Source organism: Hyaena hyaena, unplaced genomic scaffold (assembly GCF_003009895.1).
Source record: "Hyaena hyaena isolate Hyena2069 unplaced genomic scaffold, ASM300989v1 scaffold_29, whole genome shotgun sequence".
Taxonomy (NCBI): domain Eukaryota; kingdom Metazoa; phylum Chordata; class Mammalia; order Carnivora; family Hyaenidae; genus Hyaena; species Hyaena hyaena.
Window position 1 is genome coordinate 3995681 of NW_024080661.1, and position 14702 is coordinate 4010382.

At 57.3% G+C, this 14702-nt stretch overlaps 1 protein-coding gene across 1 annotated transcript; it reads right to left on the reverse strand.

The window, feature by feature from the left end:
• Positions 1–2214: 2214 nt before the first annotated feature.
• On the reverse strand, positions 2215–7466 carry DLX3 (distal-less homeobox 3). Its single transcript, XM_039227667.1, has 3 exons — positions 6931–7466; positions 5753–5943; positions 2215–4097 (listed from the first exon to the last, which is right to left on the reverse strand). Exons 1-3 carry the CDS (start codon positions 7253–7255, stop codon positions 3753–3755), a joined length of 861 nt encoding a protein of 286 aa, XP_039083598.1. The 5' UTR covers positions 7256–7466; the 3' UTR covers positions 2215–3752.
• Positions 7467–14702: the final 7236 nt, after the last annotated feature.

Sequence of the window (14702 nt, forward strand, 5' to 3'; positions counted from 1 at the left end):
GGGCGCAAATCCCAGCATCTCCAAGATGTTAGTTATATGACCTGGACGGAGATTGAACCTCTCCATGCCTCAGTTTCCCCACCTGAAGAACAGGTACTCGATCACCCACCTCCCAGCCTGTTGTGAGGATCCCATGCAGAATGCCTGGCACCGGGTAGGACTTGAGTGAGCGTCAGCTGTTACTAAGGTTTGAAGGACAGTGACCTTCAGGGCAGACTGGGCTTCCCTCGCCACCCCCCACCCCGCCCTTACCCAAACCTTGTCACAAGGCAACGGGTGTAGTCAAGAAGCACCTGGCACAAGATGGGCTCGGCAGCCCCACCCTGGCACCCGGCCAGGTCCCCCACCCAAGCCCTTTCTCTGTGCCCCCTGCCCAGGGCTGGTGAAGAGGGGCCACTGGACGGGCCAGGAGGTGAGGAGAGGAGGAAGGGGAGGTCAGGGGTGGGGCTGACCCCCGAGGGAGGTCACCCGGGCAGTTAATCCAGCCTGACAGAGCAGGGATGAGCAGGGAGGAATTAGGGAGCTTACAACACCCTTTCATCCCGGAGCAGCCCGCCCGCCAGCAGGGCTGCCCAGCCTCCTCCTTCCTTCCTCTCTCTTTCTGCCCCTTTCTTTCCTCTCCCTCCCTTTGCTGGCAGCCCAGCCCTAATAAAATGCAGTGTCTCCAGCAAGTCTGCCCGGCTGCCGCCTCGCTGCTCCTGCCTGCACGCAGCCCTCAAACCAAACTGCTCAGCTCAGCCCCGCCTGGCAGCTGCCGCTTAACCCTTGCCAGCCCGGCTGGCGTCTGTGGGCGGAAGGCCCTCCTCCCTTCCGCATCCCTCGGGCACGTAGTTGGGGGGAGGGAAGGCCTGCCTCTTGGGAGGGAGAGGGGTACAGTGGAGAGGCTGGGAGGGGTCCCCGCTGTTCTGGAGCCCTGCCCAGAGGACCCCCCCCCGCCAGGCCGGGGGGCCCCGTGACAGCCGTCTAGCAAGGTCCTCGGGAGGGTGAGCCGGAGACCCTCCCCTTCTGACTTCTCATTTGTGGGCTGCTTGGTGCCTCACAACAGCCCCAGAGGCCAGGAGGGCGGGCGGGGCTGGTTGTCCCCATTTGACAGATGAGGAAACCGAGGGCCCCACCGGGGAGGTTTCAGGCTGAGCTGGGTCACATATGCTGCTGGGTGGTGTTGGCGACTCTCAATTCACGACTTCTTCCAGTGCAGGGAGCTGGCTCTGCCTCGCTGTGCGCACGTGCCTATGTGTAACTATGGGATGTGAGACTTGAGGGACACCTGTGTGTGCGCCTGTGCGTTGCGGGGGTTGGGGGCTCTGTCTCCCGGAGTGTTATGGCTTTAGCTTTGCACGTTTGTGCGATGCCAAGGGGTCTCAGGTGTGCATTTGTGTGGGAATCCCTGTATGCACGAGGACCGGGAGAGGCCATCGCGTGTCCTGGTACGCGTGTGTGAGAGAGAGAGGGAGCTCACAAGCGCATGCCTGCATCCACCCTGTCTCCCGCCTGCACCACCACGTGCCCCGCACACACCTCCATCCATTCCACCACCTCCAGCTGCCCGTCTCCAGCCCCGGGGTGGACCAGTGCTGGCCCCAGTCCGTCAGTGACACTGGCAAGGAGGCTCTGAGTTGGGGCTGAGCCTGAGAAGGTAAAACACAGAACCTCCCCCCCCACCCCCCACTCATCTGTTCACTCCTGCTTTCCAGCTTGGATCCCCGTGGCCTGGGGTTCCATGGCGTTCCCCCTGTCCCCGGCCCCACCCTCGCCGCAAGCTGGAAGGGACAGGCCAGAGAATGAGGGACCGGGGAGTGCCTCCTGGGTGTGGAGTCAGGGGGTTTACACGCGTGTGCAAGCATGTCTGCGTGTGAGCCCAAGATCAAAGAGCAGCCCTGAGGTGACCCGGCGGCGGCGGCGGCGGAAGGCAGCTGGCTGGCAGGGAACGCCAAGCCGCCAAGCAGAGTGGAGTCAGGGAGGCCACAGCTGGGAGCCTCCCACCCACCCAGACCTGCCCGAGTAGGGGGCAGCCACAGGGTCAAGAGCACCTGCCACCAGGGCCCCGGGCCCAAACCAGCTCTTGAGTCCACACTCCCAGCAGTGGGGCCTCAGGGCTCGGACTCCCCCAGGAGCTCCTAAAGGCTCAGAGGCCTCTCTGCACCAGCCTCCCCGACTCCCAGACCCTCCCCTAGAGCTGTCTGCCTCCAGCCTCCAGTTCAAAGAGCTCGGTGGTTATTTTCTTCTTTTTTATTAACATTATATATAAAGATGGGTCCAGTAAGAAAGCAGAAATGAGAAGGCTGGGAGGGAGCGGGTGTTGGCTTCGTTCCTGTCCCCCTAGGGTGGGACTCAGATCTACCAAGCCTCTCCTGGCTCCAGCACCTCCCACCAAACCCCAAGCCAGCCGGAGCCCACATCCCGGTTTCTCTCTGCTCACAACGCACAGGCAGGTACATCCAGGAGGCAAGGGCCACATAAATAGGAAACCACAGTAGGGAGGAGGCTGTTTCTCTCTGTTGCTCTTAAAAAAAAACAAAAAAAAAAATACTATATATATATATATATAGCTACTGGCCTCTACCTCCCCTTTTCTTCGATGTTTGACCACATCAGGGCGAAGGAAAGTTAGCTCTGGTGGGAGGGGGAAGGGGGGGCACGTCTGGGTCAAGGAGGGGCAGCCCTCTAGACAGCCACCCCTTCACCCCTACAGGCACAGAGCTGTAACCCTGCCTTCTCTCTCCGCACACCTCGCGTGCGCCATTCTCCATCTGCAGGAGCAATCTGTTTCCAAAGCCACCAGAAAGGGGGTCTTTTGGGGTTTCTCTTGCCTGTATGTTTCCTTGGAGATTTGGGGTTTGGCGCCCAAACTGCCAACTTACTGGAGGAGAGGAAGAGGTGGGTGGGGGCGGGGCAGGGCAGAGGTGCCCCTGCAGGGGAGATTGGTCCTATCTGTTAACAATGCCCTTTGTTTTCCTAGTTTTCAACAGCTTTTAAAACCAAAGTTGTGCAAAGTCCTGTACACAGAAGAAGAAATGGGTCCTTAGGAAAGACGCCTGAGACCCACCACCCCTCTCCGACCAGAGGGGGAGAGAGGAGAAGATGGCCCCTCGGGTTCTTCCCTCTAAAGCCACAAATATTAAAAGATACCCTCACTTGGGGGTTTCTTTGGTTTAACCCTCGAATCTGAAACGAGGGCCTGAAGTGCGGGCTGGGGGCTGGTTGATACCCCCACCCTGAGTCCCGGTCCCCATGTCCAATGTCTTTTTGGCAGAAGGGGTGCTCAGGAAGTGGGGAGCCACAGGTGGATTAGTGGCTTAGGAGGAACCAGGCCCAGCAGGTCCCGGGAGCCACGGTACCTGGTGCCCCAGCCCCGGCCTGACCTGCAAATGCTGCACAGTCTCCCCGGTCCCCAAGGTCTCCAGTCTGCGGAACGAGCACTATGTTTTAGAAGCTGGAAGGTGACGGGCCACTGAAAGCCAATCCAGGCTCCTGGAGCAGAAGGGGAACGGCTGTCCCGGCCGGAATGGAGTGCCCCAACCTCTGGAGGGGTACCCCGATGTCTAGGCTGGGGGAGGGAGGTTCAGGGGACATCCTTGGTCCATGCAAATTTCATCTGGAAGCTCTTGGATCTCTGGAGGAAGGGGCATGGGAAGGGGGAAAGGGGTGCCCTTTCCCCTGTGCTCCTCGATGATTCCTGAGTGTCGGCTAGGACGGAGGCGCCTTCTGCCTGGTCCCGGGTCCTTCGTGGGAGGTTCAGGGCAGGTGGGTGCTCAGTACACAGCCCCGGGGTTGGGCGGGGGCCCTGGGGAGGCGTGATGCAGGGCGGCCGGCTGAGGCGGCTGCTGTAAGTGGGGTCCACTCAGGTTCTGTGAATGGTACCAGGAGTTGGCGGGGTCGTCCAGATAGCTTGGAGAGGCACTGTATGGGAGCGGCGGGGGCAGCTGACTTCGGGCAGGGGCCGGAGTGGAGTGGGCAGAGGTGTCCCAGAGGGCGGGTGACGGTGGTGAGTTGCAGGCCATGGAATCACTATTGTTGGGGCTATGCTCCAAGGGCACCTCCCCGTTCTTATAGAGCTTCTTGAACTTGGAGCGGCGGTTCTGGAACCAAATCTTCACCTGCGTGGGAGGGGATGTAAAAAAAAAAAAGAGGGGAGGGGAGCTAGTTAACGTCTCAGAATGCTTAGTGAAAACCTCGAAGGGCCCCAGCCTAGAATAGGCAAGCCCAGCACCCCACCCTAAACAAGACCCTGGCAAAATCTAGGTCTCCTGGCTCCCCTGCCCAGCATCTTCTTTCTATTAGGGATAACACTGCAGTTAGGAACATTCCACGCCTGGGTCCAGATGCCTCCGCACCACTTACTAAGTGTGTGACCTTGGGCAAGTTCCTTAACCTTTCTGGTTCTCGCCTGCCCCATCTGCAACATGAGGATACCAGCCCCTACGTCACAGGGTCATCATGAGGCTCAAAGAAGTCAGGACAGATAGAGAACTCAGACCAACCTGGTATATAGTAAGTGCTCAAGAAAAGGCGGCCCACGTGGGGGCGAGGGGCAGTTGGTGGCATTTTGTTCACATTAGACGCCCATAAGCGGAGGTACACAGATACAGAGACAAACACACACCCACATAAGCATCTCCATGTGCAGGAATGTACCCACTCACAGCTTCACACTCAGACACCAGATTACAAAGATACACACACGCACAGATGCACCCAGATAAACGCCCCCATGAACATGAGCACCAGAGTTCACACACTCAGGCATGGATGAGCCCTCTGGGGCTGGCTAATGGGGGGGACCTGGGGACTCAGGAGCAGGTGAGCCATGATTCTCTAAAATTCCCTTGGGGTATCTCCCCCTCCTCCTGCTGCTCCCCACCCCATGACTGGTACAAACAATGAATCAGCTCCTCACTGGGTGACCCAGATTCCCAGCGGACAGGGCCCCACGCAGCCAGCCGCCGAGCAGCAACCCAGGCCCGCCTGTCAACACCTGTAGGGAGCTGGGCATCCACCAGCCACTCCGCCCCTGAGCAGTGACAGGCTGCTGGGGGCTTTAGGCTCAGGCTGGGGGTAGGCGTGGAGCTCACCTTTGAGTTCCTATCCCCCTTTGGTGGGAAACCTCCCTTCCTGGCTTGGGGCAGTGGTGGGGCAGTGGAAGAGGCGAAGCATTTGCATGCTGAACATGACTGTGGTTTTGATACAAGCGCACATTTTTGTACATGCACTCACGGGGTGCACAGTCACGTACACGCGTCTCTCCATCTGTAAACACACTGACCCCCCCCCATGCGAGCTTTCCCCTGTGAGCACAGACCCGTTAACATGTGTGCAAATATTCACGCATATACACGTGTACTCCACTGCTACACACACATGCCTGGCGTGGCAGGGGAGGGCTGGGGAGGGGGCAGACACGGTATGGACTCCTATGACAGGCACTGCGTGGGAGCTGGGGAGTCTGGCGTAAGGGGAGGAAACCTCTCCCGGTGGCAGACACACACGGTTGCACAGGTTCACAAATACGCACGCCTGTACACGTTTTAATGCAGAAACTTCCGACAGCAGTTGAGACTTGGCATGGGGGAGGGGTGGCCTTCCAGCTACAGGCAAGGGTTTCGAGGGCCCGCAGGGAATTTCAAAGGCCAGCCAGGTTCAGCGGCGCCTGCCCCGCCCCCTCCGTCCCCGGGGTCCTGCGCGGGGCACCGCCGAACACCACCCCCCCCTCCCGCCCTCCGCCACCCCGAGTCCTTGCCCGCCCGACACTGACCTGTGTCTGCGTGAGGCCCAGCTGCGCGGCCAGCTCGGCGCGTTCGGGCAGCGCCAGGTACTGAGCCTTCTGGAAGCGGCGCTGCAGGGCGGCCAGCTGGTAGCTGGAGTAGATGGTGCGGGGCTTGCGGACCTTCTTGGGCTTCCCGTTCACCATGCGCACCTCGGCTTCCGGCTCCTCCTTCACGGATACTGCGGGTAACGCACCGGGCGGGGGGAGGCTCAGCCTGGGCCTGGGTCCCCCCACCCCCCGCGCCCCGAGACGCGCTCCGGGGTTCCCGGCCGCGCGCCCCGCCACCCGCGCCCCCGCAGGCGGCCGCCCACGACGCGCGCTCCCAGCTCGCAGCTCCGCGCGCCCGGCCCCCGGAGCACGGTCCCCGGCGCCGGCCACCCGGGCGAGGACCGCCGCGGCTCCGCTCCGACGCCTTCCCGGCCGGCCAACCAGCCTCGCGGCTCCTCGCCTCCCGCCCGCCTGCGGGCCGCCTCCTTCTCGCCCCTACCTCGCCCTCGGTCACCTCTCTAGCTCTTTCCCTCTGTCCTTCCTCCCCACCCCCCGCCCTTAGAAAACCTTTTTAAATTGTAGAATACTTTTGGATTCCCAGAAAAGTTGCAAGCATGGTACAGATTCTCCCTTCCTTCCTTGCTGCTCCTTTCCTTCCCTCCTTTCTTTCTTGTCCTTTCTCTCTTCCTTTCCCTCACTTTGTCTCGCCACATTTCTCTTCTGCTCTTTCTCCGCCTTTCTCTTTTTCCGCGCTTCCACTTCTCAGCCTCTGCTTTCTGGGGTGTCTGTCTGTCTCTCTCCATGCCCCCCTTACATGCCCCCTCTCCCGGGCCCATTTCCAGAGGGTCCCTGGGGCTTCGAGTCCCAGCTGCCTACTACCCCCAAGCCTCCGGACTCCGACGGAAGAGCGTGCCGTGCCTTCAGGGGCACCGGATTCGGAGGGGCCCCTGACACCCCACCCTCTTCTCCTTCCTCCCCTAACTGGCCCCATTCTCGCCGAGACCGCGGCGCACAGCCTCGGGACTGGAAGGTCATCTGTCCCCTCTGGGGCTCACCTAGCCCACCTTGTCTCACTTTATAACAGCATTTTTTTTTTTTTTAACCCTCGACGTTTGCCTCGATTTGGGCTTCACCCCCACGCCTTTCTCTCCCTGGGGGGGGGCCCTCCAAGGTCTCACCTGGATCCTGGGCGGGCAGCGGCTGCTCCCGGTACGCCCCGTACTGCCGGTAGGAGGCTCCATAGGTATATTCCGACTTGGGCGAGTAGGCGCCCGTGCCCGCAAGCCCGTTGAGATTGAACTGGTGGTGGTAGGTGTAGGGGTTCACTGTCTGGCCGTATGGCTGGCCCGAGTAGTAGTCGTGCTGGGGAGCGCTGTAGTAGCCCAGATCAGTGACAGAGGACTCGGGCAGGGTGGGCGAGTCCTTGGAGCCCGCATGGCAGCTCAGCGAGCTGGAGATGTCGGTGAGGATGCTGCTGAGCTTGCGATCGAAGGAGCCACTCATCCTGGCGGGCGCCGCGCGTCCTGGGGCTGGCCTGGGCCGCCGAGCCGAGGCCGGCAGGGGTGCGGAGGAGGCGCAGGAGACGAGGCGGCGGTGGGGGGGGGGTGCGTTCGGAGGCCGAGGTGGGGGGCCCGCAGGGTCTCGGGGGAGGGGAGGCCGAGGGGCGCCTAGACCATCGCCGGCCTTCCGGCGGTCGCTGCGCGCCTCTCGTCGCGTCCCAAGCCACAGTCAAATGCTGCCAGCTCCGCCCGGCCAGCCGGTTATAGACTCAATAGTGGAGCCTCAGAGGGAGGCTCCAGCGCTCTGATTGGCTGCAAGTCTTGCCTTCGAGGCAAAACATGCTCTTGCGCTCTTTCGTTCTCTTTCTCTCCTCTCTCCCCCCTATTCTTTGTTGTTACCCAAAACACACACACACACACACACACACACACGCACACCCCTTGTTCCCCCTCCCATGGCTCCTGCCCCCAGTCCAGATAACCCCCAGCGTCTCTGAAGGAAGGAGTGTCTCTGCGGGGGGGAGAGTGTCTCTGCCGGCCCCCAGGATTTGTCAGTCTGTCAGTCTCCCTGGCCGCGGCTGGGAGGTGGGCTCAGGTGCCACGGGGAGGCAGGGGAATTTGCCCTTTGGGTGTTTGCGGAGGGAGGTGGGCCACGGTGGTGTGTGTGTGTGTGTGTCTATGCTGTGCAAGTGATAGGCAGACAAATGTGCCCAGAGTGGGAAGGACCCAGGGCTCCTGAAACTATGTTAATTTCTTTTAAAATCCGAAGAAAAGGGAAAGACATTGTAGGTTGAAGAAAATGTTTCTGAATATGATATTCATTTATTTACAGCAATGCAATCATAAAATGTAATTTTGAATTTGTGAATTTGAATTTACAGAGGAAAGAGCCCTTCAGCCCAAACCCCCATGGGGTCTATGAAAGTCATAGGGGGCCCAGAGAGGGTCCTGTTGGGGGAGAGGGGCAGGTGTGTGTGGATTTAGGGGCTTGTGCAGAGGATGGAGGTGCATTACCTGGCCGTGGTGCAGTTTCAGAAATGGCCCAGGCTTGCTAGAAGGAGCAGAGGATCTGGGGTCCCCAGGAGGTTGGGTGAGATAGAGGTTGGCCGTCTGGGTGCTTTACAAAGTTTGGGTCAGAATTTGTGCACTGGGGACAGCACTGGGGAGACTGCGGGTATGTTTAGAGATCAGGTATATGGGACCCGTGTCGTTGGGGTGTGTGGCGTAAGGGTTACCCGTGTTCTGCAGTATACGGCGATGCACATGAGTGCAGGACTGTGTGTGTGTGTGTGTGTGTGTGTGCGCGCGCGCGCTCTCGAGCAGGCAGGGGTATAATGCAGTGTGAGTGGAAGGCCACGGGAGAGGGTGTCGCAGTGTGAATGTGTAGTTGTATGTAGATGTGCATAAAATTCTTAGCACCTTCCCAGTCCCCAGGAGCTGGGAGCCATGATGCTCCATTGAGTCCTGTCCCTTCAAGAAGGCCCTGAAGAAGAGGCTCCCCTTCCTGCGGACCGGCCGCTCCTAAGTCCCTCCCGCCTGACTCACAACGTCTTCCAAGTTGTTCCCAACGCCTACAGCATGTCTCCATTTCACCCTCAATTCTGCTCTCCGCCTTTCTTGGGGGGAAGGGGGAGCTCCTCCAAATCCCAGTTCCCGGGGCCCGCACACGACCTTCGCACAGGACAGCCTCGTCAATTCTCTCGTCCCTTTAGACTGCCTGGCGGTGCTGACGCGACTCAGGACGCGCAGTGCCAGCGCGCCACCTTGTGGTCATTTCGGGGACCTGCAGCCTCTCCAAGTCTCGCCAGTCCAGGGGGAGGGGCTTCCTACACAGACATCTAAGGTCCCGAAGGGAAGGGTGCGGGGGGGGGGGGGGGGGGGGCAGGAGGGGCGCTCTGTGCCCCCTTCCAAAGTCAGACTCTGCGGACAGGCTGCCAGGGGCTCCCAGGGACTTGAGAGCTGCCCTTGGCGGAGGCAGAGGGCCCCGGTCGCCGGGCAGAGGGGCAGGAGTGTCCGCCAGATCTGAACCGCTCCGGGGAGGCCTCAGCGTGGGAAAGGTGGGGGCGGGGGCCGGGCGAGGGGAGCGCTATCTGTCGGTCTATCTCCGCGTCCCCCCAGCGCCTATCGCCCGCCGCTGCGAGCCCATGGCGGGGCGAGTTGCCACCCGCTCGGGATGCCCTCTGTTCTGTTGCCAAGAGGGCGCCTAGAAAGCCCGAGGCGTCGGGGGCAGCGAGGGCACTGGCCCGGCAGGCTCCTCTCCCAGAATGAGAGTGGGGGAGGCGGGCGGGGCCTGCTTTGGAGCCCCCAGCTCCCCATGGAAAAGGGACAGCGTCTGGCAAGCCCCTTCTCAGGGGCTCATTCATTCATTCATTCATTCATTCATTCACAACCGAGACCAGGAGGGCCAAGTGTTTCCTAGACGGCAGGCGAATCAGTCTACCTTCCTCATGGGTCCTCAGAGAAGCCTCACTCCGTTTCCTCCTCGGCCCTATCCCAGCCTGCGGCTCCTGAGTTATGTCAGTGAGCACTGGACTGGGAGTCCAGAACCTTGGAATCACGCCAGGGTGGTAGTGGTGGTGGATTCTAGTAGCTTGGTTTCTACATTCCAGTCTGCTCTGAAGGTCTAAAAGGGACAAAAAAGGCAGCATGAAAGACTTAGGTGAGGGGCACCTGGATGGCTCAGTCAGTTAAGCCTCCGATTTTGGCTCAGGTCATGATCTCACGGTTTGTGGGTTCGAGCCCTGCGTCGGGCTCTGTGCTGACAGCTCAGAGCCTGGAGCCTACTTCGGATTCTGTGTCTCCCTCTCTCTCTCTGACCCCCTCTTGCTCACGCTGTCTCTCTCTCTCAGAAATAAATAAAAAACATTAAAAAAAAAAAAAGACTTAGGTGAGCCACTAGACAATAGTTTAGTAATGTGACACTAGCATCTGGTCCCCCATTGTGCTGTGTGCTCCTAGACATAGATACTGTACCTCCCAGCTTGCTGCTACCTTCCAGAAACCTACAACAGCACACACACAACTTCAGTGCTCGGTTGGTGTTTGTTGAATGAATAACAGACCCTCGAGTATTGGAGCGGGGCTGAGCATCTTGGCTGAGGGTGCTTACAGGGTTAGGAAAAGGGCAGGCACGGAGCAGCACCGGCGTCAAGCTACGCTGCTCGTGGAGAAGAGCAAGAGTAGCTTCCCAGATAGGGCCATCTACTTGCAGGCTCAGCGTGGTCAAGTGGCCAGAGGACATAGTGGGACCAGTGCCCCCTACTGCCATCTAGGCCAACAAGATGAGCAGGTGTCTGCTCGGATGAGCCTGAGTCCTGCCCCGGGTGGAAGAATGATGCAGGGCAGCCTTTTAGGGGCCTCTGGGAGGCTGGCAAGAGGGAGGAGCAGTGCTGGCCAGTGCACAGGTCACAGTCCGTTGTCCACCCTCTCCCTGGCATGAGAAAAGGTGGGCTGTTGAAGCAGGCTGCTTCCTGGAGCCCAGCGTCATGGTGTCTGGGCATGGCCTCAGCAACTGGGCTCCCAGAGTGCGCCAGCTTAGGTGAGCGGACCAACCCTTGCTCCCTCCTTTGCCTGGGGAGTTGACGCCATCTAGTGGTCAACATTAGGACGCCAGCGTCCAGCTCCACTGGGGAGACCTGCTTAGGGGGCCATGTGCAAAGCCACCACCCTCAGACCCAGAAGGAATATTCTCTTTACTGATTTTAGGAGCCCTGTCGGCACAAAATATTCAGTCTCCTTCACCACCTTGCCTTACTGCGCAGCTGGTACCTCTCTCCCCTCCCATCCATCCTCGTCCGGACAATGGCTCCTTCCCTTAGGTTTCTCATTTGTAAATCAAATAGTGGAGGGACGGACGCCTGGGTGGCTCAGTCAGTTAAGTTACACATCCGACTTTTCGCTCAGGTCATGATCTCATGGTGCTTGAGGTCAAGCCCCGTGTGGGGCTCTGTGCTGACAGCTCAGAGCCTAGAGCTGCTTCAGATTCTCTGTCTCTCTCTCTCTCTCTGCCCCTCCCCTGCTGGTGCTCTATCTCTCTCTGTTTGAATAAATGTAAACAAAAGTTTTAAGTGGATTATTAGATGGCCTCTGAGGTCCCTTCAGACTTTGATTCTAGATTCTCGGATTCTTGTCACACTCAAGGGGGCTCTCTACCTTCTCACCAGCTCCCTGGAGATACATGCCAGGCCTCCGGCACATTGCAACCTCGATGTCTCCTGGAATCTTTCATCCATCCAATAACTCCTTCCCGAGCCTCTACTATGCTTGGTGCTGGGGGTGGGGTGATGAGCAGGACAGATAGCGCTCCCTCCATGGAGCCCAAAGTGCAGGAGAAGTGGACTCAGAATGAGCCAGTTTTACTCCCATATGACATGTAATGGGACAGAGGTAGCAGGTGTCTGAACTGAGACTGGAAGCATGTATGAGATCCAGCTGGGAGAAGCAAGGATACGGGGAAAGGGGAGAGTTCAGGGGGAAAGTCTGTGCGAAGGCTCATGGGACAGCCTGGGGCAAGGCATTGGGGAGGGTTGGCTAACGGTGAAGCTGGAGTAGAGATGGAGAACACGGAACCCCTTTACCCCCAGAGCAGAAGAATGGGCTTCATCTAGTGGCTACAGGGAGCCACTGAAAGATTTTAATCAAGGGAGAGCCATGATTGGATTTTGGTTCTAGAAGGGTCCTTCTGGCTGCTATGGAGAGAAGCAGATGGGTGTGAGACACAGTGCGGGGGGGGGGGCAACTAAGTGGAAAGAGAAGACCCATTCTCAGAGAGAGAGAGAGGGAAACACAAAGGAGAGGGGCTGCTTGATGAGGGAGAGCATGCCTCCTGTTTTGTCTTGCTTTTTAAAATTAAAAATTTTTTTTAACATTTATTCATTTTTGAGAGACAGAGAAACAGAGCATGAGCAGGGGAGGGGCACAGAGAGAAAGGGAGGCACAGGGTCCAAAGCAGGCTCCAGGCTCTGTGCTGTCAGCACAGAGCCTGACGCAGGGCTCGAACTCACAAACCGCGAGATCATGACCTCAGCCGAAGTCCAACACTCAACCGACTGAGTCCCCCAGTCACCCCCTTTTTAAAACTTTTATGCAGAAAAGTGCACAAATCATAATCAATGAATTTGTGCAAACCAAACACAGCTGTGTAACTGGCCCCCACGGTGAGAAGCGACAGTACCAGCACCTAAAAGTCCCCTCATGTTTCCTTCCGGCCACTACTCTCCAAGGGTGAGCAGTCTTAGCTTCTTGTACTACTGGCCAGTTTTGCATATTTTTTACTTTTTTGAATGTTTATTTATTTATTTTGAGAGAGGGAGAGAGAAAGTGCAGGAGGGAGAGGGGCAGAGAGAAGGAGAGAGAAAGAATCCCAAGCAGGCTCCACGCTCAATGCAGAGCCTGATGCGGGGCTCAAACTCACCACCCTGAGATACCAAGAATCAGACTAAGCCACCTAGGCACCCCATATATATTTTTTACTTTTAAATAAATGGAAGTATACACTATATATACTTTTATGTCCGGCTTCTTTTGTTCAACATTATATTTGTGTGGGTTTGATATTATTGGATATATTTGTAGATCATTCATTTTCACTGTCTTATGCAGGTTTCTATCCTGTGACTATACCACCATTTATTTATCTGTTCTACCGTTGATGGGCATTTGGGTGGTTTCCAGTTTGGGGCTATCATGTGTAGCACTGTAGGCATTCTTGTGCATGTCTTTTCATGCACACGTGTTGGGTCCCAAAGAGTGGAACTGTGCGCCATAGGATGCATGTTTGGCTTTAGAAGATACTGCCAAATCATTCTCCCAAGCGCTCCGGCCCTTAGCTCAGTTCTGACCATGTTGAGTTTGAGCATCTTTGAGGCATCTACGAGGAGCTGTCCAGCAAACAGTTGGCTTCACGGATCTGAAAAATCAATGAAGACGCTGGGATTGGAGATGCAAACTGAGGGTTTGGGGCATCTTGTGGTAAGCGAGGCCACAGGCACAGGTGAGATGATCCAGGAAGGGAGGGAGAGAAGAGAGCCAAGGAGGGTTCTAGGGCAGCCCCCGTGAGAGAGTGGCCCGCGCGGTGGGAAGCAGTGCAGAGGAAGTGGTCCTGAGTGTGTGTGTCCTGGGTGGGGGCGGGGCGGGGGTGCTGAGAGAGTGTTTCAAAGAGAACGGGAGTGGTCAGCAAGGTCAAATCCTGCTGTGGACATAGGTCCCGGAAGGCTGAGGACTGAGATGTGCCCTTTGGATGACATGTCAAGCGAGCAGTCAGTGACATCAGGAAAGGCAGGTTCCGCGGAGGGGAAGCCGGAAGGCTATTTACGGTTGGTTGAGGAGCCAGTGGGGGGGGGAAGAAATACAGAGATCAAGGGCAGGCATCTCGGTAGCAAAGCTTGGCTATGAAAGGCAGGAGGGAGTTGGAGAGTGCGGCAGCTGGAGGGTATTTGTCATATTGGAAGATGTGTGTGTGTGTGTGTGCGCGCCCGCTCGCGCGCAAGTTAAATGGAAGCAAGCTTGCTTAGATGTAAATGACAGCAGCCAGTAGAGAGGGGTCAATCAAGACTTCCATCCCTGAGTAGGTGGGAGGAGAAGGATCTGGAACCCACGCATGGGATTAGCCTCTTCTCAGATTCTCCTTGTGTTGAGTCAAGAGGGGAGATGAGATGATAAGGACTGGCTTTCGTGGAATACTCACTGTGCACCAGGCACTGTTCACAGTCTACATATGAGTTCATTTACTATCCCACCCCCCTGAGATGGGCACTCTCATGTCTACCTTTTGACAGAGGGGGAAACTGAGACATAGAGGAGCTAAGTAAGCGGCGCATTCAAGATTTGAGCCCAGGCTGTCTGATTTTTAAAAAACATTTTTAAAATGTTTATTTATTTATTTCGAGAGCAAGAGTGAGCGAGCAAGAGAGAGAGAGAGAGAGAACACAAGCAGGGGAGGGAAAGAGAGAGGGAGATAGAGAATCCCAAGCAGGCTCTGCATTGTCAGCATGGAGCCTGACGTGGGGCTCGAACTCATGAACTGCAAGATTGTAACCTGAGCTGAAATCAAGAATCAGACACTAAATCAACTGAGCCCCCCTCCCTGAGGCAGTCTGACTTTCAAACTCTGTGGGGTGGAGGTGCACTTGCAGGTTTGGAGTCAGAAGTAAAGTTAAAACAATTTTTTAAAGTAATGTCTACACCCATTACTTTAATATCGGGGGCTCAAACTCAAGATCCCGAGATCAGGGGTCAGATGCTCTACCAACTGAGCCAGCCAGGTGCCCCTCAGAAGTAAATTTGATAGCGTTGGGTACAGGACACATGGGTGCTCGGTATGCCATTCTCTGTACTTTTCTGGGTACTGGAAACATTTCAGAGTAAGAAGAATGACTCGAGGTATTTGGGAGTTCCTGTACGGGTGTGTGTGCAAGGTAGGTGTGAATTAATAGGCGAAGAGAGGGGAGGTG

Excerpts from the sequence above, each read along its gene's own strand:
- DLX3 (XM_039227667.1), bottom strand. The coding sequence starts at position 7,255 with ATGAGTGGCTCCTTCGATCGCAAGCTCAGCAGCATCCTCACCGACATC. Across the intron at positions 5,944-6,930 it reads GCTGCCCGCCCAGGATCCAG|TATCCGTGAAGGAGGAGCCG; the intron begins GTGAGACCTTGG and ends CGTTACCCGCAG. Across the intron at positions 4,098-5,752 it reads TGGGCCTCACGCAGACACAG|GTGAAGATTTGGTTCCAGAA; the intron begins GTCAGTGTCGGG and ends CCTCCCACGCAG.